This window comes from Ovis canadensis, chromosome 18 (genome assembly GCF_042477335.2).
Source record: "Ovis canadensis isolate MfBH-ARS-UI-01 breed Bighorn chromosome 18, ARS-UI_OviCan_v2, whole genome shotgun sequence".
NCBI lineage: Eukaryota > Metazoa > Chordata > Mammalia > Artiodactyla > Bovidae > Ovis > Ovis canadensis.
Window position 1 is genome coordinate 33,608,502 of NC_091262.1, and position 24,702 is coordinate 33,633,203.

At 41.5% G+C, this 24,702-nt stretch overlaps 1 protein-coding gene across 1 annotated transcript in view; it reads right to left on the reverse strand.

Annotated features, from left to right (window-relative positions):
• The window catches only part of AP3S2 (adaptor related protein complex 3 subunit sigma 2), a 43,260-nt gene that overhangs the window by 11,045 nt on the left and 7,513 nt on the right, over nt 1-24,702 (reverse strand). Inside the window, exon 4 of the mRNA XM_069560304.1 lies at nt 20,245-20,316. Within this exon, the coding sequence (XP_069416405.1) occupies nt 20,245-20,316 (72 nt within the window). The remainder of the gene's footprint in view (nt 1-20,244; nt 20,317-24,702) is intronic.

The window sequence follows — 24,702 nt, forward strand, 5'->3', positions numbered from 1 at the left end:
CAAAAGGAGCCTTCCAAGATTTGAGGTGATGAACACCCAAGACTTCGGTGAAGTAAATTCAAGAAAGACTAAAGACCTCTCCGGGCTGAGGTAATCACCTCTACTCAGTGATACTGCTGTGTCCAGCATGCATCTCACCCGAGGCACTCAGCTCAGTGCACTGTCATATTTTTCACTTGTCTGTTCTTCTCCTTGAAGGGAGACCTTCAGTTCAGTTGCTCAGTTGTGTCCATTCTTTGCAACCCCATAGACTGCAGCACGCCAGGCCTCCCTGTCCATCACGAACTCCCGGAGCTTACTCAAACTCATGTCCATCGAGTCGGTGATGCCATCCAACCATCTCATCCTCTGTCGTCCCCTTCTCCTCCTGCCTTCAATTCTTCCAACATCAGGGTCTTTTCCAATGAGTCAGTGCTTCACATCAGGGGACCGAAGTATTGGAGCTTCAGCATCAGTCTTTCCAATGAATATTCAGGGTTGATTTCCTTTAGGACTGACTGGTTTGATCTCCTTGCAGTCCAAGGGACTCTCAAGAGTCTTCTCCAATACCACAGTTCAAAAGGATCAATTCTTCGGTGCTCAGTTTTATTTATCGTCCAACTCACAACCGTACATGACTACTGAAAAACACCATAGCTTTGGCTAGGTGGACCTTTGTTGGCAAAGTGATGTCTCTGCTTTTTAATGTGCTGTCTAGGTTGGTCATAGCTTTTCTTCCAAGGAGCAAGCGTCTTTTAATTTTATGGCTGCAGTCACCATCTGCAGTGATTCTGGAGCCCAAGAAAATAAAGTCTGCCACTGTTTCTTCTTTCCATTGTTTCTCCATCTATTTGTCATGAAGTGATGGGACCGGACACCATGATCTTAGTTTTCTGAATGTTGAGTTTTAAGCCAGCTTTTTCACTCTCCTCTTTTACTTTCATCAAGTGGTTCTTTACTTCCTCTTCACTTTCTGCCATAAGGGTCACAGATATATCATCTATCTGAGTTTATTGATATTTCTCCCTGCAATCTTGATTCCAGCTGAAACACAAGCTGTTTCATCCAGTCCAGTATTTCACATGAGGTACTCTGCATGTAAGTTAAATATAAAAGGTGACAGTAGCCTTGACGTATTCCTTTCCCAATCTGGAACCAGTCTGTTGTTCCATGTCCAGTTCTAACTGTTGCTTCTTGACCTGCATACAGATTTCTCAGGAGGCAGGTCAGGTGGTCTGGTATTCCCATCTGTAAGAATTTTCCAGTTTGTTGTGATCCACACAGTCAAAGGCTTTAGCAAAATCAATGAACCAGAAGTAGATGTTTTTCTGGAACTCTTTTGCTTTTTCTATGATCCAACGGATGTTGGTAATTTGATCTCTGGTTCCTCTGCCTTTTCTAAATCCAGCTTGAACATCTAGAAGTTCATGGTTCACGTACTGTTGAAGCATGGCTTGGAGAATTTTGAGCATTACTTTGCTAGTATGTGAGATGTGAGCAATTGTGAGGTAGTTTGAACATTCTTTGGGATTGCCTTTGGGACTGAAATGAAAACTGACCTTTTCCAGTCCTGTGGCCACTGCTGAGTTTACCAAATTTGCTGGCATGTTGAGTGCAGCACTTTCACAGCATCATCTTTTAGGATTTGCAATAGCTCAACTGGAATTCCATCACCTCCACTAGCTTTGTTCATAGTGATACTTCCTAAAGCCCACTTGACTTAGCACTCCAGGATGTCTGGCTCTAGGTCAGTGATTACACCATCTTGGTTACCTGGGTCATTAAGATCTGTTTTGTATAGTTCTTCTGTGTATTCTTGCCACCTCTTCTTAATATCTTCTGCTTCTGTTAGGTTCATACCATTTCTGTCCTTTATTGTGCCTATCTTTGCATGAAATGGTCCCTTGGTATCTCTTAATTTTCTTGAAGAGATCTCTAGTCTTTCCCATTCTATTGCTTTCCTCTATTTCTCTGCACTGATCACTGAGGAAAGCTTTCTTGTCTCTCCTTGCTATTCTTTGGAACTCTGTATTCAGATGGATATAGCCTTTTCTCCTTTGCCTTTCGCTCCTCTTCTTTTCTCAACTATTTGTAAGGCCTCCTCAGACAACCATTTTGCCTTTTGGCATTTCTTCTTGGGGATGGTTTTGATCACCGCTTCCTGTACAATGTTACGAACCTTTGTCCATAGTTCTTCAGGCACTATCAGATATAATCCCTTGAATCTATTTGTCACTTTCACTGTATCGTAAGGGATTTGACTTAGATCATACGTGAATGGTCTAGTGGTTTTCCCTACTTCCTTCAATTTAAATCTGAATTTTGCAATAAGGAGTTCATGATCTTGAGCGCAGAGTCTATGTCACATTCATCTCTGGGTCCGCACTGCCAAGCGCTGTGGTGGTTACAGTAGTACTTCACAAATCTGGCTGAATGGATGAAAGAGGCTTATATGGTTCACAAGTCCTGATTTTGAGGGGACACAGGCCTTTTGAGTTGGCCTGGCTTCCCACCCTGGCACTGAAAAGCACCCTCTACTGCCTGGACATAGGAGTTAACCTCTACAAGTAAAAGTGGGTTAAAATGAGCTTACTCGTTTCATGTCAGGACTGATGCAATCTAAGAGGGAAAATAAAAGTGTCATTTCGAGGACAGATGTGCTCCTTGGGGACACGACTCTGGAAATGCAGGGAATGGAGGCAAGTCACTTTCAACAACCTTATCCAAGAACAGAGGATTCTAGGATCTTCAAAAAGTTCATCCTTGGTTATGTTTGTCACTGAAGTCAAAAGCGTCCTGAATCCAATCCCAGGTGAACAGAAGCCACCACTGTCTATGGCCGTTAGCATAACTGATGCCATCTTGGGCCCACACAGTTCCTCCTGTCCTTCTGCTGACCCTTCCCAGGACTGTACTATGTGGTAATCACTTCTCTGTTGTTGGGAATTGAATGTAATAGATAGTGTTTAATAATCATTAGAACCAGGTGGCCTCTATGTTCTGTTAATCCCCAAACAATGATGAAGACCTTTGCTCACTTATACTTAGCACCCATGAGACTAGTAACCCATTTATAAGTCTTGATTTAGGAACACATGACTGTTTCCAAGCATACACCTCCTCCTGCACGAGGTAAGCTATGAAATTGTCTCAATGGCCCCTCAGCTGTGTGGACTGCAGCTACAAAAGCTTCCGGAGCACTGTCTGCCCAACCCCCACCCCCACCCCCGCCGTGAGTAAGTTACCCTATAATAATGAACTGATCCACTGATTATATAGAGCCACCTGCCTTGTATTTCAGTCTCAAGATACCCTCTCAGTTCAGTGGGCACTTCTTCCCTTGGTCCTCCAGGAATCACTAAAAGCAAAGTGATCTGGAGCCTGGTAACAAACATTACTCTTTTTCCTCCAGTAAAAATACTGTCTCCAGGGATTGTGGACTATATTCCAAACGTTTAAGTATTAACCTTAACGATGTATTTTTTACAGATATAATAAACAAGGCTCTCATGCCAGTAGGACACAAAGGCTGAGTCAGGACATGGTACCACAGAGCAGCCGTGCAGTGAAAACGAAGCACCATGAATAACACTGTTCCTACAGTGAAATGCAGTTCAATATGGGGACAGCAGGAAGCCTTCTGGAGTAACTCCACAGGCAGAGGCGGGAGGTAAGAGCTTCCAGGACACTAGTGGCACGTTAACACATACCACGCTGCAAGCTCACTCATATCCACAGAAACCTCTCAACTAGATTAACCCTCTTCAGGTATTTCACACTGGAGGACAGAAGCCTGCCGTGCACAAAAGACACAGGGCTCACATTCCCACTGGCTATCCATACTCTCATATCTTTTTTAAAACAACAATCACCACAGAGAAGACAATAAGACACTAATCAAACAAGAAAGCATGATCACAGAGCCTGCGCTGGAACAGGAGGATGCCAATACTGCAACACTCAAGTTCTGAAAGAGAATCGTTAATCCCTAATAAAACGTCTAGTCTACTATATAAAAGCTAAGTGCTGATAATTTTTTCTACCCCAAGTCACAAAGACTGGTTGGTTTCATCAATTCCTAGGAAACGCCTCCAGAGAGTAAGGAAGGAAGAGATTCTAGGTAAGATGGGGTATGCATACATCATCTCCTCGTCTGTGTTAGCAGGTGTGGTGGCTCTTAACAGGTCAATGGGTAGGAGGACCCTCATTGATAGGGGAAGAGAAAATCATCTGAATCATTTTGCCCAGAGCCAGTCTCTAGTTCCCGTATTATCCATTTTAAAAAGAAATGAAAAAGGGGAAGCGGGCATAAATACACCTTCCAGAAACATGGCAGCCTCTGCTAAAGTAAAGAAAACAGGCAAACAAAGCAACCTGTTTAATAAAGTTTTGTTTTTCTCTTTTCCTTGCTATTAGTGTCTCCTGAACTCCTTATGAACTTCCTTGGTCTTTGGACTTTTTCCACAGTTTTCTTCAGATGCCTTGTCATGAAATTCCATAAGACTCAATACTTAGCCCCTGACTTCCCGTCTTTCATTCTCTGTTACTCACATGATGACACATATTTTCAATGAAAAAAAAACGAGAAAATAGTGGAGTCTCATCTTGTATAAGGTTCAAGTTCTAAGGAAGTAAGATGGAAAGCATACATGGCCAAAAGCCCTTAAGATCACCGAAGGTCCAACCCAGACAGTCTTTGCTCCTGATTACTGTTCCTTTTCTTTTCTCCAGTTAAGTGCTAGATGAAGTGGTTGGTTCCTTAAAGGACTACACAGACTGAAAATCTGCACTGTATCTTTAAGCATTAAAATCACTCCAGAGACCATACATTGCTCATGGGAGGCGCATGACAGGCACATGAGGGCAGAGGCAAAGATTCAAACCTTCCATCTCACACTCACTCCAGACACAGACTAACGGAGGAGAATCGTGGGCGGAATCATTCTGTATTTCCAGCTTTTATTCTCTTTCTTTTTGCCAAATGGTTTAGAGATGAATTTGTATAAACTATTTGTATGTGAGTCCACTGTATACACACACACACACACACACACGAGAGAATGTATTAGATTCAAGTAATCACTGGTTTTCATCAAAAGAATGTGATCTGTAACAATGTCTATTTTAAAATATGCTTAACATCACAGAATGTTACCAGCCAGAAGGAAGAAATAAAGATAATATTTGGACCCTGTCCTCAAAGGGCTTATAGTCAAGTAGGGGAGATAAAGCATGTATAGAATTAACTATAATAAAAGGAAAGACCGTGATAAGTACTATGACCCAAGTATAAAATGCTATGGAAGTCTGGATGAGGGTGGGCCTTTACTGGTAAACGAAAGAGAAGCTATCCAGGCAGGGGAATAGAAAGTTACCCAGTAACTCATTAACTATTCTGTGTGCTTTGCTAGTAATTCTTCTTCTTGCAAACAGGATTACTCATTTTCTGCTTTTTTTTCCCCTTGGCCAGGCTGTGCAGCATGTGCAATCCTAGTTCCCCGAATAGGGGTGGAACCCATGGCCCCTGCGGTGGAAGCACGGAGTGTGAAACATCAGACCACCAGGGAGTCCCTCGTGCGCAGGTTTTATGTTTTGTGCCCTTACATATATATCGTTGATTAGTAAATTATACTCATTGCATATTATTTCTTCCTTAAAAAAAACTTCCTATTATGAGTCAGAGTTCTCTCTAAAGTAATTTTAAAAAATGTTCTAGCAGGACCTTTTCTTTATTGTCTACTGTTTCATCCTCTGTCATTTCCTGCCTGTTTGTAACATTGGTCCCAAATGCACTAGGTACAACACTGGGTAAAAAAAATGGTCCAGGCCTGTTCTCCTCAATTTTATCCTTTCTCTTATCTACTAACAAAACTTGAGCTTAGGGACTTCCTGGTCCGGTGGGTAAGACTCCACATGCGCAATGCACAGGGCCCGGATTCAATCCCTGGTTAGGGAACGATATCCCACATGCTCCAGTTAAGCTGCAGTGAAACCAAATAATAATAATAATAATAAGCACTACATGTGCTTAATATATTTTTTTACCATGTTGAGGATGCTAAATCAGGAGAGGACACCACAGGCAGCATAGCTGTGAGACTACAGGCCCTGAAACCAGAGTCCAGGGTCTGAATTCTGCCTCTGCCACTTACTGAGTCATCTCAGCTCTAAAACTCGGTTTCTTCAACTGTAAAATGAGGAGAACTACTGTCATTCTCTCTAATCTGAACAAATGGCAGGCAGTCAGGAAAGGGAAGCACAATTTATTGTGACCATCAAGAAAAAGTTCCAAATGCCATGCCTGGGTCCATAAACCTGTATCTGAGGAGATGATCCCCATCCCTGCAATTTCTGTTCCTCCTAAAGCACTGCTCCTGGAACAGCCCTGGGCCTTGCCCATCTTCTGTAGCCCTTTATATGCTGAGTCAAAAATTTACAAAGCTATAACATCCCTAAAGGCAAGTTATTAGGTGGTCTTGGAGGTCTTTGCAGATGGTGTTAAAGGGCCTTAGCTCAATCCTTGTGGCAGTGGTCCCCAGCTCTTTTCCTACATTCACCAAAGTTCACCTGTAGAACACACTTCTCTCTAGCACCCAGCGTCATTTAGTGTCCATAAGTGTTCTGAGGAAGGTGGGGGAAGGAATGAGGCACGTACTTCTTCCCGTAAGGAATCACTGCTGTGGGGGGTAGAGAGCCACTGAATAATTCAAACGGGAGGCAGTCAGTCACAAACACACCTGTAATATGTCATCAGGCAGGTGTGTAAAGGATGGATTTAAGGGGGTAATTCTGAAAGCAGAGAGAACAGTAGGAAAACTGTAAAAATAAAGGCAGAAGTCATCATTTATTAAGCTAAGCAATTACTCACCAACTTCAGTCTTCAAAATAACCATGAATGGTGAATATTAATGTATTTAATCAAAGCAAAGAGTCTTCGATTATAAATCATACCATTATTTTATGTATCACTAAAAAGGACAATGTTGAAACGCTAGTGAACTATGAAATGTCATTGCCTGTAAGGCAAATCTGGATTTGATATGCTAAGACTATAAATATTACCCAAAAAAGGGAGTCTAAGAGTCAAGTAAAGATGGTATCACCCCTGTTTTACAACCAAAAAACCTGAGGTACAAGAAGGTTTCAAGAGGGCTGCCTAAGTCACACAGACTCTGTCAGAGCCAGAACCCCTGAAGCCATTTCAGGCAGAATCCCACTCAAGGAACACAGGGCTCCTCCTGAGTCTACCACATGTTACCTCCCAAGGGAGCAAAGGCAAAGTTAAGCGATACACTGATATATGCCCTGAAACCAGTCACATAGGTCATAATCTTGAAAGTGGAGGTCTAATTAGAATCCAGCTTTTAAAAACAAGCCTTTAGCTGTGTGAATCAGACATTATATCTGAAAAGTGCTTTGAAAATTAAAAACCACACCAAATTTGGACGATCAATCAACTGTAATAATCAACCCATCAATTATATTTGAGTGCCCTGTCCTGTCCAGATGACCAACAAAGAATCACATACTGAGATTAAATTTCCAAGACTTGAAAACCTACTGGAAAGAATTAGGAATACAAACTTTAAAGCACGAGTAAGAAGAGAAATAGGTTGGAGACCTACAACAGTGGAGTTCAAAGAAGACTCCATCAAATGTAAAACTTGAGCTGGGTTCTGAAATCTCCAAAGCTTGTTGGCAGGGAGGATGAGGGTATTTCAGGGTGGCGACAAGGCATGGGCAAAGGCAGAAAGACAGGAGTGAATCACGCACGTATGTAAAACAGGGAGATGTGCCCAATGGGCCCCGGAGGTCCATGCTCTAAAGCAGAGGGAGCCCAAGGGGTAAGAGAATCCACGAGGCAATCTGCCTCTCCATTCCCTTCAGAATGGAGACTGAAGGGAAAATGGGGAAACTGTTTCTATGCAAGATTAGACTGGGTGAAAAGATTAGCCTGGGTGAAAACAGTGGGAGAAAGACTGGCTTAGCTGCTGTAGTTTCCTAGAGCCGATCTGTTAGTTATCTGACAAGGGAAAGGAAAGGGAAAGGAAAGGCAGAGGTGGGCCTGAAGCAGACCTGACGAAAGAACCAGTATCATTTTGTCACCACTTGGAAACAGAAAGCAAAGCAGGCATCCCTGAGATTTCATACTTTGAAGAAAGATGGTATTGATTCACTGGCAGAATGAGGAAAGTTAGGAAGGGAAGACAACAGCTCAGTGGGTAAGTGGCGGGAGGGGGGCAGGAAAGGAGGAAGGCAGGGAGGAGAAAGTGAGTGGACTTGTGGGTGTACAGGAAGCTGGAAGCGGTGCCAGCTCATAAAGATGGAAAGGTGCTGAACACCCACAGAAACACAGGCCTTCAGCCTGGGTCAGAATGACAGGTGGATCTGTTCCCTGTCTGCATCAAAGCAGACGAGCGCCCAAGGGTGAGGGTATGGGGAGAAAGCCAGCAGGGTGCCAGGGACAGACCTGTGCAGAATGCGCCCATTTCTCTCACTCTGTAAGTAGGATGAGAAGCAGCAGCTTTAAAGCCCAAGGGGTCGGGTGCAGTAAAAGGAACTGTCCACTCCCTTCCTGAGGTTTCTCTAATCACCACGAACATGATTCTTGTAGGGTAAATTCAGATACATGGATCCCGAAAATCTAAACGGATGTACTCGTGTAGTGACTGGGCTAAAAAACAGCAAGTGCTCGGCTCCAGGCTAAGACAGGGTAACCTCCCTTCAGGACTGTCTGGAGTTAAAACCTCAGGCGGACGGGCCTGGGCTTCCCTCTGCCCCTAAGCTACTTAAAATGTCTCGTGGTACAGACTTATTCTCTACAGAATGTGGACTTTAATTTTGGGGCCCTACGCAGATAAAGCCACAAGATTTATCAAGGACCAAGACGTAGTGTACTGTTCTCCCCATCGGGAGCGATCTTTCAGACTCATAACTATGACCTCAGGTGTACTCCGGGCCGTGACAGCTGCTGTGCACACTCACTAGCCCTCCCCACTCGTCCTGGAGTTAATCACAGCTCCTAGGCTAGGGGAAAGGGGTCATCTGTGGACAACCTACCAACTCATGTGGCTTCAAGCTCAGACTTTGTCTCAGAGCAGCAGAGAGCAATCTAAACTCTTTACTCTCCTAGGCAGTAAAGCCTAAATCGAGAGAGGACTTCAGTGCACTGGGCCTAAAGCCCCAGGGTGATAAACCGGCAATAAATGCACATGGCCCAACATTTTGGAAAAGTGAGTCCCCACACTTACCCAGCTGCCCTCTCCAGAGGCAGGAAGTTGTGTCAATCTCTTCTGTAACGATGACCTACCTGCCCCGCTTTTCCCCATCCCTCCCTCATCTCCTGTTACTTTCCCCCTTTCTCACTTCCACTCAGGTATATTGGCCCCAAGGTCTCTGGACTGGATCCACTGACCTGGATTCTCCAGGGAAGAACCTATCTCTGACTTCTTTTACTTTCTTCTGGTTTTTGCTCAAATGCCATTGTATCAGTGATGCCTTCCCTAAGCACCTTGTATAAAACATCAAGCCTTACCAACCCATGCCTTAGCATGCTTATTTTCTCCCCTGAACTTATCACCACCTAACATTTATTGTCTCTCTCTCTAGTAGATAAAAGGTCCATGAGAAAACGAAAGTTTGATTAACTATTTCCCTATCAGCAGATGGACAAATGAAGTCAACAATAAATAAGCAGTACATGTCAAGTATTGTGCTATTATCTGGAAATACAAGGGTGAACAAGACAGTCTGGTCCTTACCTTAACAGTATCTTGAAGTGGGGATGGGCAACAAATTAAAGAATGAAATACTTACTACATACAGGCCTTGTTCTAAGCACTTGCTGTACATTTAATGCTCCATTTAAGCTAGCTGCTATCCACCATAAAAGCTAGGTGCTATCACGAGTTCCTGTCTACATATAAGTTCCAAAGGCACAAGCCATACAGTTCTTAAGTGGCAGAGCCAGGAATCAGGTCCCAGCACACACGGTATGTGCTCTCAACCAGGCAAGTAAGCAAAAACAATACACTGTGTTAAATGTCACGGCAAAAGCAGTTAAGGGTGCTGGGGAAATGGCAGCGCTAGTGTAAAGAAGCCATCTGCCAATGCAGGAGACTTAAGAGACAAGGGCTTGATCCCTGGGTTGGGAAATCCCCTGGGGGAAAGCATGGCAAACCCGCTCCGATATTTTTGCCTGGAGAATATCATGGAGAGAGGAGCCTCGTGGGCAACGATTCATGGGGTCACAGAGTCAGACACGACTGAAGTGACTGAGCACACACACGTGCACACACCTATTTCAGTCTATGGGCAGGAAGGGGAATGCAAGAAAGGTTTCCCTAAAAACCTCTCCAGAACTGGCAGTCTGGAAATGGACATAACTGAGTGTGAAGTGAGTTCAGATGGTACTTTAGGAACCACCAGCAGAAAGATAACTAAAATCATGGGACTGTGTAAGATGTCCTAAGAAGTCAATGTCTAAAGGAAGAGAGATCATTTAAGAGCTAAGAAGCTCAAAGTGCCAGATGAAACTGCCAGGAAGGTAGAAAAACATCAGGTGAATGGGTACCATGGAAACTAAAAACAAAGACTACTTTAAGCATGAGGAAATATCAAAAGTGCTTGACGAGAAGGGCAGTGGGGAGTGTACACTGGACTCAGAAATGCAAGGGTCAAGGCCCTCCACAATCTGACCATCAACTACTTCCTCAAACTTCTCTCTGACCAACTCCATACATAAACTCCATACTCTACCTCACTGCTCTCCATCTAGGGCAGCAATGTTCCCATCCCAGAGGGAATCTGGAAATGTATCAGGCAGAGGCCCCACTGGCATTCAGCAGAGGGAGTCAAGGATATCAGCAGTTCAATGAGAAACTGCACTGCACCAAAACGCCACTCATGCCTCTGCTGGCAGACCCTCTGACTAGCCGGGGTTGATGCAACGTTCCCAGTCCCAGCGGCCTTCACGCCCAATGTTCCCATGCTTCCTTATCCCTTGCCATACCTTTAACCTTTGTTCCTACCATGTGGTCTCCTGAAATTCTGGTTTTGGAAACAGAAATTAACAAATTCAGTAAATTTTTACATATCATATCTTATAGTATTTGCAGATATGGAAGCAATTTATTCTATTAGGGAATTTTAATTTGGTAAGTCACCTGAAATTCATTTGAGAACTATTGAAGAGACAAATACCAAGTATTTCATTAGAGAAAGTGAAAAGTGGCTACACTAGATGCCTTTTACTAACAGTCAATCATGTTTCCTTCTTACAAGTGTGTTCCTCTATTTTTCTGATACTAAAAATTTCTAAGTTTTCACCTATAAAGTGATACTGAAGCAAATGTCAGATTTCTTTTCCCTCTAAGAAAATAAATGAAAACAACAACAAAAAAACCCCTGTAGTAGTCATTAGTATATTCAAAACTATTTCAGGTTCTCCCCCATCTTGGGCACATGGGTAGGACTGCACTTCCCCAGGTCTTTAAGCATGGCCGTGTGACTTGCCTTTAGCCAATGAAATGTGAGCGTGATGGATATGCCACTTTAAGAGCCAACACATCAAGTGCCCAGGTGGAAGTACATGTTGATGAAGATTTCCATCAGCCTGGACCCGAGTGACTACAGTGGCAGAGACACTGCAATGGCCACACAGCGTGGGTGAGAAGTGAACCTTTCTGCTATAAGCTATTGAAAATTAAAGTCAGTGGCTCAGCAGCAAAGGATTCACCTGCAATGCAGGAGCCCCAGGAGACATGGGTTCGATTCCTTGGTTGGGAAGATCCCCTGAAGAAGGAAATGGTAACCCACTCCAGTATTCTTGCCTGAAGAATCCCATGGACAGAGGAGCCTGGAAGGCTACAGTCCACAGGGTCACAAAGAGTTGAACACAACTGAAGCAACTTAGCACACACAGCACACATGACCAAGTCTACCGAGACTGATACAAACATCAGGTCTAAAAAGGGTTCTCAACTAGGGATCAAGAAATTCTGTTTTTTATCTCAGAGCAGGCCAATCCTCTTGTGTATCCTAAAGGACAACAGCAAGAACAAGACAACTAAATCTCTGTTCCAAACTTCTAGGGCACCTACACATTAGCTATCAAGGGATATACAATTTGTTTTATCTGCAACACAACGTGGAGAAGGCAATGGCATCCCACTCCAGTACTCTTGCCTGGAAAATCCCATGGACGGAGGAGCCTGGGGGGCTACAGTCCATGGGGTCGCTAAGAGCTGGATATGACTGAGTGACTTCACTTTCACTTTTCACTTTCATGCATTGGAGAAGGAAATGGCAACCCACTCTAGTGTTCTCGCCTGGAGAATCCCAGGGATGGGGGAGCCTGGTGGGCTGCCATCTATGGGGTCACAGAGTCGGACACAACTGAAGCAACTTAGCAGCAGCAGCAACACAACCAACTAACATCATCAGTAATACGCTCTGCTCTAACTACAATCTTGTCAAACACTGGTTTTACTGAAAAGGCCAGATACAAACAGATAGCTCTAAAGGTCAAATTTGGCTGGTTTGTGTACACTGTCATCCTAATGCCCTTAACTGGCAATAAGGAACGATTAAACAAACCAAAAGGGTTCTCTGCAATTTCAAGTGGGAATCAATGACACTGCACGCTGAGGCAGTGCAAAGTTCAAGTAAGGAAAGTGATAGTGTGTACTGTAGCCAATGTTAAGTGTAGTTTGGAGTAGTCTATCAATAACCTCAGATATGCAGATGACACCACCCTTATGGCAGAAAGTGAAGAGGAACTAAAAAGCCTCTTGATGAAAGTGAAAAGAAGAGTGAAAAAGTTGGCTTAAAGCTCAACATTCAGAAAACGAAGATCATGGCATCCAGTCCCATCACTTCATGAGAAATAGATGGGGAAACAGTGGAAACAGTGTCAGACTTTATTTTGGGAGGCTCCAAAATCACTGCAGATGGTGACTGCAGCCATGAAATTAAAAGACACTTACTCCTTGGAAGGAAAGTTATGACCAACCTAGACAGCATATTCAAAAGCAGAGACATTACTTTGCCAACAAAGGTCCATCTAGCCAAGGATATGGTTTTTCCAGTGGTCATGTATGGATGTGAGAGTTGGACTGTGAAGAAAGCTGAGCGCTGAAGAATTGATGCTTTTCAACTGTGGTGTTGGAGAATTCTCTTGAGAGTCCCTTGGACTGCAAGGAGATCCAACCAGCCCATTCTAAAGGAGATCAGCCCTGGGTGTTCTTTGGAAGGAATGATGCTAAAGCTGAAACTCCAGTACTTGGCCACCTCATGTGAAGAGCTGACTCATTGGAAAAGACTCTGATGCTGGGAGGGATTGGGGGTAGGAGGAGAAGGGGACAACAGAGGATGAGATGGCTGGATGGCATCACCGACTCGATGGATGTGAGTCTGAGTGAACTCCAGGAGTTGGTGAAGAACAGGGAGGCCTGGCGTGCTGCGATTTATGGGGTCGCAAAGAGTCGGACAGGACTGAACGACTGAACTGAACTGAGCTTTTCTTTTTTTTTTTTAAACCAAGTATAGCAATGTTAGAAATTTAAGAAAATATTATTGCTAATCTCTGAGCTGTCCTGATGGAATGAGATACTGGCCTCTGAAAAATATTCTGCCACAAAATTCTCTCTCAAGCATCAGTAGAGAAGAGCCCGGGATGCAATGGGGCAAAAGGCAGGGCTCAGCTCCCCTCCACTCTCTTGGGACCATTCAGAAACAGAAACACAGGTAGTCAGATATGCCACCTACCACTCTTCATAAGAACTGAAACTCAAACAGAATGTCTTGCCCTTTTGGGCCCAAACAGCCCCTCCTTCCTCACTGAAACCACACAAAACGTGTGTCCTTTACTCTTTTTCCAGTTTTTGAGACAGAAATCAGGATATCTCCTTCAAACATCACTGGTGTAGAGGGTGTTAATGAGCTCTCTTATCACAGCCTCTGGTCTCAGAAGGGACATTTAAGGAGCACCATGCATTATTACTATCTACAATCCTTTCATCTTGAGGCTCAACAGCTCATTTCAATTTTGAGCTGTCAGCATTTTCCCATTTCAGCAGCCTATACTTAGCAGAGATTTTAAATTCTATACTACAAGGTTTCTTGGGTTCAGACCTGCCCCAAAACATATGTTCCAAATCTCCTGAGATAGCCCACTGCAGACTGAAATCTATAAAAACCAGATGCACTCCGTTCACACAGCCACTAAATCACGACTCTGATGACCAAAACTGTGAAAGCACAACTGAGTTCCAGCTTTGCTGCTGAGACACCAGTAGAATAGAATAGGAGGCTACTCACATGACTTTCTTTGAACAAAACTCAATTCACCAAGATCAACGCCAATTCCCACTTCAGCCAGGATGTACTCGGTGGGATTTCTGAAAGTGGAAGGGAACCAACTGCCCCAGGCAAGATAAGCTCCAAATGGCACAGTCTAGAGAGCTGGGGACTATGCCAGAGGTTATGAAAACAAACTTGACTCCAACCTGCAGCACTTTAAGTCATGAAGAAATTTGTGAGGCTAGAGGCATGAGAACTCTTTATTGACACACACCTGGAGACACCTCCCACAGTGAAAGGGGCCATGCTAGATCCAGAGAGGGAGAAAAGGGCAAACACAAAGAAAAGAACAGTCTAATGAAGAAGGAAAAACAAACTTACATAAACTAAGGTACACAAATCAGAAATAGCACTACATATTGTTCACAGAGATGACAACAGGCCAGAGTAACCAGGACAATCTTTAGGTGGTAGGACTTGAGCTGAGCTTAAAAGACAAGCTGGATTCAGTTGTTTAAGATGTTGAAAGGCAATTCAGGCAGAGGCTCTAGAGCAGGAATTACAAAGAGATGAAGACTGATTCAGTCTGGCTAGGCCAGAAGGTATCTGGCTAGAAGTAATGGTAAGTGAGGCAAGACAGAACAGGGACAAATTGTAGAGAACCTTGCATGCCCGGCCACGGTGCCAAAGCTTGATAATGGGGGACCAAAACAGGTTTGTGATCAAGGGAGCTCGTTTAAAGGGTTTGGAGAATGAATCTAGGGGACCTCCTGTTGGTCCAGTGGTTATGACTCCATGCTTTCCACTGCAGGGGGCACTGGTTCAATCCCTCATTAGGGAACTAAGACCCCACATGGCATAAAAAAATAAATGAATGAATAAATATAAATAAATAAATGAACTGAAAACATCTAAGAAAAAAAAAAGAAAGAAAATGAATCTAATTCCAGTGTGTAGGACCAACAATAAGAGAAAATAAAGTTAGAAAATCTGACAGTCACAACTGAAATCAAGAGCTACCATAACTAAAGACAGTGCTTGACTCATAACTAAAACTAGGATCATAAAATATACATACATATAAAGGACATTACTGGGACAAATGTGGAAAATTAAACATAAACTATATATTGGATAACAGTATTTACTAATGTTAAATTTCCTGAGAGTTAATTATGTTGTGGTTAATAATTAATTATGCTGTAATTAAGTATGTTAGAGAATTATGCACAACTATTATATGACATGCTGTCTTGTCCTTAGGAGATGTCTGCTGAAGTACTTTGGGTTGAAAAGTTATAATGTCTGCAACTCTCAAATGGTTCAGGAAAAAAAGGTATATATCTAGAGAGATATTAACACAAATGCAAGTGTGACAAATGTTAATGACTGGTGAATCTAAGAACAAGATATAAGAAGGACTCTGCAAAGAAGCACAGGTTTTAGTGACTGACTGGCTGTTGGGGGCATGAGAGAAGAAGGAAAGGTTTTGCATGTACCTGACACAGAATACTGGTACTGCCACCAAAAGAGGGAAGCTAAGGGAAGAAACAGTTTTCAGGAGACACATGTTGAACCTGGCTACAGGTAAGAAGGGGCAAGAAGAAACACCACACTAGAATGAAATGAGAAAGAAATGTCTTTGAGCAACTGGGACCTAAGAGGGAAGCATGAGAAGGAAAGGAGTAAAGCGAGAGAGGACTGACATCATAATTTACTGGTAGAAGGTGGGAAGAGATAAGAGAAAAACCAGGAGAGTTCTATGTGACAGAAACTACAGCAGGAAAAGGATTAAGGCAGTGATCCATGGAATGATCAACAACATCAAATGTAGCAGAAACATTAAAGAAGGTGATGACCGGCAAGCGGAATTAGGAAATAATCAGTGAATTTTGGGTAGAAGTGAAAACCAGGCTATAGGCTCCAGAAAAAGAACAGATAAAGTAGAAATGCAAGACTGGGTATAAATCACTCACTCACTGAAGAAGTTTACCTTCAACGAAATGATGGAAATGAAATGACAGTTAGAAGCACCAGCAGAAGCATGGGAGAGCTGTATTCTGTGAGAGACTGGGGCAATCTGGGGAAATTTGCAGTTACAGAAGAAAGAGCAAATAAAGACATCTCAGAGGTGAGCTGAAGAAGTGAGATTTATGATGTATATTAGGGACAGGAAGAGAACTTAGTTCTAGAAATGGAATGAATTAAACTTTCTTTAATACAGGAAAAAAGGGTGAGAGAAGAGGTGAAGAGAGCCGCAGTAATAAAAACAGGACATTGACAAAAATAACTTAGAAGGTGAGAAAGAAATCTCAAGCTTAGGAAGAAAAAAAAAAAACCTCCCAGGACCGTAGGAATTCAGTCATTTCTGGTCCTTACACAGGCCTCCTGATCTAGCCACCACTGCATAGAGGAATGGGGCAGCTACCCGTGACGACCCAATGCACAGTGTAAAACCATCTGAGGGGAATCCTGACTTGAGGTGGAGAGACTCTTCAATTAAGAAGAATGGCATTAAAGGTGACATTCTTATTGTCTTATGATAGATCCTTTCCCTATCTAAGTAAAAAGACCATTTTCTTCTATCAACAGAAGATATGCCTGGATTAGCAGCTGCTCTACATTGAGGGCAAAGGTGAGCTTGAAATCCCACTGAAAGAAAGCCACCTGTTGGAAGATACCTGCTGACATACGGTGAGTAGAGTGAGATTCGGGTTCCTTGGGTCATCACTTTTCAAAAACCTTAGGAGATATGGATAGCAATTTCCTGATGTCATAGGGCAACTAAAAATAAAAGTTTTACAACTTGTAAAAGAAATGTGCAGCCACAGCAAAACACTGTATAGAACTCATCTGAAGATAAGACATACGAGAAAGAACAATATTTTTATGGCCTTTTATTTCCTGCAAAAGTCATGCGCAATAAAATAGATGGGACTGAGATTACTTTACTGCTTTAGCAAGTTTCCTCACAAATAATTAAAAAACAATATTAGAATAATACAGAAAAAAAAAAGTGATTCCCTCAGGAGATGGAGAAAGAGCTCCTGATATATTTTAACGACTTTTCATGACAAAAAAATTCTTAGCCACTAAAAAGAGAAGACACTCCCTTTAACCTAATAAAGAACATTTACCTCCAAATTTACTATACTTCAAATACTATATATACAGCAAATACTGACAGGAAGAGGACTTCTCTTTGAAATCAGGATCAAAATGAGATGAGCACTATCACTACTTCTGTTCAACATTACATTGGAGTTCCTAGTCAGTAGGGTTGAGCAAGAAAAAGACATGGAATGTACAGGATTGAAAAGAAATGATCAAAATGTTTACAGATAAAATATCAGAATTAGTAAGAGTCTAACATAATTCTGAATCGAACATCAACATGCAGAAATAAAGTGATTTCTATATGACGATAGCAGCAATAAAGGAAAAAATGAATATTTAAAACATCAGTACATAAAAAAACAGGTATCTAAGAACAAATTTAATAGAAGATACGTAAAATCTCTATGGGAAAAACTGTAAAAGTTCACAGAGACCTCAAAGACCTAAAGAAACAGATATACCATAACACGGATAAAACGATATTATAAAAAGTAAATTCTCCTCAATGTTTTATAGAGTCAAGGCAATTCCAATCAAAACTGCAACAGGCATGTGTGTGTGTGTGCATGAGCACATCTGTAACTTTAAAACTGACCCTAAATTGTAAACTAAAATGCAAAGGACCCAAACTCAACTTCCCACAGGACCCTCAACTGCCTCCTCCAGGTATATCATCCCATAGGCCCCTGAGTTTTCGGATGTCAGGCAGCTGGCATTCTGAGACAACTTCTACAGAAAGCTGGCACCCAAACACAGACTGTCTACTATCCAGGCAGTTTGTGTGTCTCACTAGTAAGTCTGCTCCCTTAGCTGCCTGATAAAAAGAGAGAGCACTGTGGGGAAGGGGGAGGGCATGGGGGGAGGTGGGGGGGCACCACTCCAGCAGAGACAGGCCCTCCCCATGGGGACAGCGGGAGGATGCAAGACCAGTGCCTCCTCTTCTATTGCTTGGGAATTTCCTTTCCCTGATAAAACCTATCCCTAAAATCATGATCTGAGATGTGGATCCGGCTTGGTAAGCAACAGGTGACAAATGAAAAGGAATCCACTTTGAAACCAGGTGGTAACCCCATGGTAACACCTTATATTTCACTTTATTTTTAATTGCTTTAAAATAATAGTAACAATAAGGCCTATGGAAGGCATTCCTCTATTCCTTCCATATTCTCAAGTCTCTTTACTCTTAACCTTTTTCCCCACTGGTACAGAAGGAAAATGGAGTTGAGCTATGCCTCTCCTTGACAGAAGTTACCAGAAAACAGCATCTTTAGCAACTGACAGTGAAAGTCACTCAGTCGTGTCCAACTCTGTGACCCCATGGACTGCAGCCCACCAGGCTCCTCTGTCCATGGAATTCTCCAGGCAAGAACACTGGAGTGGGTAGCCATTCCCTTCTCCAGGGGATCTTCCCAACCCAGGAATCGAACTGTGGTCATCTGCATTGCAGGTAGATTCTTTACCAGCTGAGCCACCAGGGAAGCCCTGGTCTACAACAACTCTTATTAGCTGCAAAGAGGAGGGGTAAGAGGTCTCTGAAGTTTCTAAGATCCTTTCATATGAAAAGAGAGACTGACCACCTCAAAAGCATTGGTGAGCCCCGGAAGCCTTGTGAGGCTATCAGGGAGCCCCAAGTCAAGTACCTATTAATACAAAAGGAATGAGGTTCTGTGATTCTCTTGTACCAGGCTGCTCAGGGAGCCACACAACCAAGCCAGATGCTGAGAGAGAAAACGTCACTCCGTTTCAACACCCACTGGACTGGCGCAGAAAGTGCCCCAGGAAAACTCTGGGAAAGTTAACCGAGACTGAAGATTCTACTGAGATGTCAAAGTCCTCACGATGACAGTGATGGATCTAAAAATAACCTGCCTTGTCATGATGAGAACAGACTAATAAAGGATCATGGCTCAGCAATGAGCAATAGTCTCCTAAACATCTTTATCTCCCTCCAAGGGCCATGGACCATAGAGATGATAATCGGTGGGAGAAAGACCAGAGCCAAGCAAACCTAAGATGCACCCACCTCCACCAGTGAACAGCACTGGGTACAGCGTGTGCTGAGCTGGATAAAAGAAGCCCCTATCTATCCCCTTCCTGGCTATCTCCCACACGTAATTTTGCACATGAGGATGTTAGCCATGTCACTGTTGGTGTTGCTGCTAAGTCATTTCAGTCATGTCCGACTCTGTGTGACCCCATAGATGGCAGCCCACCAGGCTCCCCCGTCCCTGGGATTTTCCAGGCAAGAGTACTAGAGTGGGGTGCCATTGCCCTCTCCATGTCACTGTTAGATGCTAGCAACTCGTAACTGTGGACATGTACTTTGGCCCACTTCAATTCTGCCTGGCAGGCTACAGAATATCAATCACCTGACCTCAAAATATGTTACTGATGTCTCAGTCACTATAGGAAAAATGTAAATTTCACTAAGTCAAAAACCCTTGTGCCAGAGCTTCCCTGGCGTTCTGGTGGTTAAGACTCTGTGCTTCCAGTGTAGGGAGCATGGGTTTGACCCCTGGTCGGGGAACTAAGACGCCCTGCAGAGCAGTCCAAAAAAACCCCAAAACAACTCCATGCAGTGTTTATTTCAAAGCTTCACTGTGACTGGAGTATACTCATTTCAAAATCAACATAAACCTACTTATCTCACCATTGGCCTGGTAGCCATCATTGGCCTAAACCAACAAGTCTGTGAAAAATGAACGATAATACAGGCCCAGTAATAATCCTGTGTGTGTTAAAACTGGTAACAAATCTTAGCAAAGTACTCCCAAAACTATAAACCAGATGGCTAGAGATGGTCAAAGTTCTTAGCTTCCCAGCAACCCTGGCTTGGGAGAGTAGTACCTTATCCATATGGAAGATCAAATCCAATTCACAAACATTCTCAAAACACTTGTCCAGAGTCTCCACGAAAACCTAGGAAACAAGGAGAAATAGATACACAATTCCTATCTTCATAAAATGTCACATGAGAAAGTAGAGGGGGCAGTCAAAATACTATTTGCCTTATGATAAATCTCAAAAACCAACAAAAACCCCCAATGCACTCCAAACCACTTATCCCAATCTGAAGGGGGCAACTTAGGACAGGACCACCTTGTTTTCAGTATAGCAACATAACCAGCAGACACATATGGCTTTCTTTCCCCTTTCATAAGATGCTAATTTATTAATATAAAAAAGAATAACAAAATAACTATTTATAATATGTCCTTTCCCCAAGCCATCACTTACACATGCAAAAGAATTTTTCATTATGATGGTGTTAACAGCTCTGCCCGGCGAATTTCAATGAACATTAACTTCAAAATACTTTTCCATGAATCAACATAATTAACATGCTTAACAATTTTAATTTACCTTTAAATATAAGACTTAAACAGAAAAGTGTACAAATGATAAGGGTACAGCTGAATGAGTTCACAATGACCATACCATGTAAACGCCATCCTGATACTGAAATGCAGCATTAGAGCTCCCTAGAAGCCCTCTCTCCAAAGGTAACCATCATCCTAACTCCTGACATCAATTTAGTTTTGCCAGCCCCTGAATCTACATAAAAGGTGGGAAATTATCCTTTCCTTACATTGCTCCTTACACTCAAGTTTTTCCAAACTAGCAAAGTATCATTTAAGGAATACATATCACATGATAAAACTATACAGAGAAGCAAAGCAATGATCAACTTGAAAGTCTGAAAAAGTGAATGAGAAGGATACAATTGAGGAGGGACATATAGGAGATTTAAGGCCCTAGCAACGTACTGTTTCTTAATCTGGGTGACAGTTTCTTCTTTAAATTGGTATTCTTCAAACTATATAGGCATGTTTTCCATATTTGTTATGTATATATGTTTCACAATAAAAATTACTTAAAAACAACAGTAATCTTATTGGGATTCTGATTGGGTTTTTAGTAATTTATAAGCTGGAAGCACAGTTGATCCTTGGACAACACAGGTTTGAACAGTGCGGGTCCACTTCTGCTCAGATTTTTTTCAATAGTAAGCACTATAGTACTATACAATCTCTAGTTGGTTGAATCCAAAGATGAGGAACCATGGATATGGAGGAAATGTGTACACAGAAGAACTGTGTACACAGAGGAACTGGGTATACAGGAGGGTCCACTGTAAGTTATACGCAGATTTTTAACAGCATGGAGGGTCAGCACCCCTGGCCCCTGCGTTATTCAAAGGTCAACTGTACTGACATTTTAAAAGTAACTTATGTATGTATGTATATAATTTAATAATTTTCTCAAAGGCAAAGGGTATGCTTTATTAATTTATTTTGCTCTTTTGGCATATTTTCAGCAGAATTTCAAAGTTTTCTCCATATAGATCTTACATTTTTACATTTATCCCTGGGTACCTGAAGGAATTTTTTGCTATTATGAGCGGGCCCCTTTTAAATTTTATGTTTTCTAACTTATTATTGCTAAGGGAAAGCTACTAATTTTTATACATTAAATCTGTATCCAGTCCCTGAATTCTACCGCTAGTTCTGTTTTCCAGTTTGTTTGGATTTTCCAGATGGATAAGAATTTCATCTGCAACCATTACATATTCTGAAGCCTAGTAAAGCCAATCACTCATTACTGCCCTTTTCTTCTCAAAACATATTTCTGCATTTCTTGGCCATTCATTTTTCCTGATAAACTTTCTCTTCACCAAGTTCAACAAGAGTTCCTGGATTTATACTCGGTTTCCCATTTCATCTATTGATCCCTACTGTCATCTTTGCTCTCTTCCCAGTAAGGAGAGGGCTTGTAGTTCTGCTTATTTCAAGAATTCCTTTATGTTCTTCCTTTAGGATTTTTCAGTTTTATTGGACTCAATGTCAAGCATTCCATACTAAGTTAATTTCCAAACATTAAATATCCTTTGTCACTACCGTAAGTGAAATTTCTTTAATTACGAATTTTCTAGCTGCTTTCACAAGAAAGAGGAAATTCAATTTTGATAAACTGATCTCATATTCTGCCATTTTGCTCATATCATTCATTACCTGTTACAATCTCTGCTCACTTTTTTTCTTTTTTTAAGGTTTTCTAGGTACAATATCAGGCCATCTTACAGTGATAACTTGCCGCTCTCCTCCTTAACTATGTTACTTATTCATTTCTTTTTTAATCACTCATTACAAATGTTTGCTCAAATTAGAGTGAACAGTAAGAGACACCTTTTTGAAAAATGTCTGTAGATTTCTCCCCTGAGAAAACTCTGGCTCTTGGTTTTAGAACTAAAATTGGTTGTTTCTGGGTGACTGGGGGAGAGGAGAAGAAAAGAAGTTTTCACTATATACTCTTGGTATACCTTTTGAATTTTGAGCCACATAAGTGTATTATTTCTTCAACAATAAACACTGAATAAACATGCATTAAATAACCAAATAAAAATACTTTCTATTCCAATTTAAGACTACTTCAGAAAAATAATTTGCGTAATTATTTCTCTGAGCATCTATTGGATGAAATTACATTAGTTTCTACTATCTTTCTTATTGCTATAACAGAGATGTGGCTCAGATGGTAAAGAGTTCACCTGCAATGCAGGAGACCTGGGTTCGATTCCTGGGGTAGGAAGATCCCCCTGGAGGAGGAAATGGCAACCCACTCCAGTATTCTTGCCTGGAGAATCCCCATGGATAGAGGAGCCTGATGGGCTACACTCCATGGGGTTGCAAAGAGCTGGACATGACTGAGCGACTAAGCACACACAAAAGAATATTTCACTGTTAATCTGACTTGTATCCTTGGAATAAAGACTATTAGAACATAATGAATAATTCTTTTAGTATGCAGTATTCCGGAGGAAAAAAAAATTTAGTTAGAAAAGAACATCTTACTTATAAATCAAAACAAATGCTCATACACACAGAGCCAAAACATGAAACAAAAACCCTTACACCAACAAAACATGAATGATTCAAGATCATACTGCTTGTTGATGGGAGAATCCAAAACAAGAGACAGGTCTCATGACTCCTTGCTTCAACAAATAACTGGCTAAGATTTTATTTAATGATTCTGTCCAATAGTAATATGTAGTATCTAACTAATATTTTCTTTTTGAGAGGCTTTTGGATCATAACCAATCTACTCCATAAAATACACTTAAGCAGGATGACTTTTTTTAGTCTGAGTTTAAAAAATAACTTACATAATAGAGGTTTTCATGTACTTTAACATTTTAAAAAAATCTACTGAGTCTATTAGGGAGTCAGTTTTTCATTTAACCTTTCTTATTTCATCAGGATATTAGATTCAAGGTCTTTCTGTGGACCTACTTTGGATATTTATTTTTTGGAGTCAGTTATGTCAAATACATTGACATTATGACTATGTATTTCAACCTCTAAAAACATTTTGATGGTTTCTTTTTCTGACTTTTATTCTCTTTTTATTAGGATAACTATTGATTTTATTGTCTTTTAAAAGATCAAACCTCCTACTTCCTATTATTTTCACTTTTTATCTATCTTCCCAAATCCAATACACCCTAAGTATTTAATAAATGTCCATAATATTATAAAGTTACATTTCTCTTTGTCTTGTTAACATAGATATCTGAAGTGCATCTCCTCCAAAAACTGCATCTCAATTTAAAAAATAGATGACCGCTATATTTCATTTATTTTCTAATACACGTGTTACATGCACATTCCTATAGCATTCTATAGCGTAAAATGCTTAATACATTGTCACAATTGAATTCTACAACATAGTATTTTGGATTTTTTTAGTTGAAATATAGTTGACATACAACATGATGTTAGCTTCAGATATACTATATAGTGATTTGACATTTGCATATATTACGATACAATCAACACAATAAGACTAGTAACCATCTGTTTCCAAACACAGTTATTGCAATATTATGGGCCACATTCCTTAAGTTGTATACTATATCCCCGGCTCATCTGTTTGACACCCAGAGGTCTGCACTCTCAGTCCCCGTTGCCTGTGCTGCCCTCCACCTCCATGCTCCATCCCTGACAAACATCCATTTGTTCTCTGCAAGTCTGTTTCCATCTTTACAACCTAACATTTCTATACCAGATGGGGGATCCATGACTCACACCCAGGTTTTCTGATTCTAGATCTTGAACTCTTTCTGTTACACCACACTGACTCTCAATACCCAATCTGACTCGGGTGTTAAGAAAGCATTTAAAACTACCACAGAGATGAGTCCCTTTTGGCTATTTCCAGTATTTATTTATACTTTTATATATGATAAGTGAATATGATACCTGAACTTTCTAAACTAATACTAAATCATTTTCTGAATGTGAA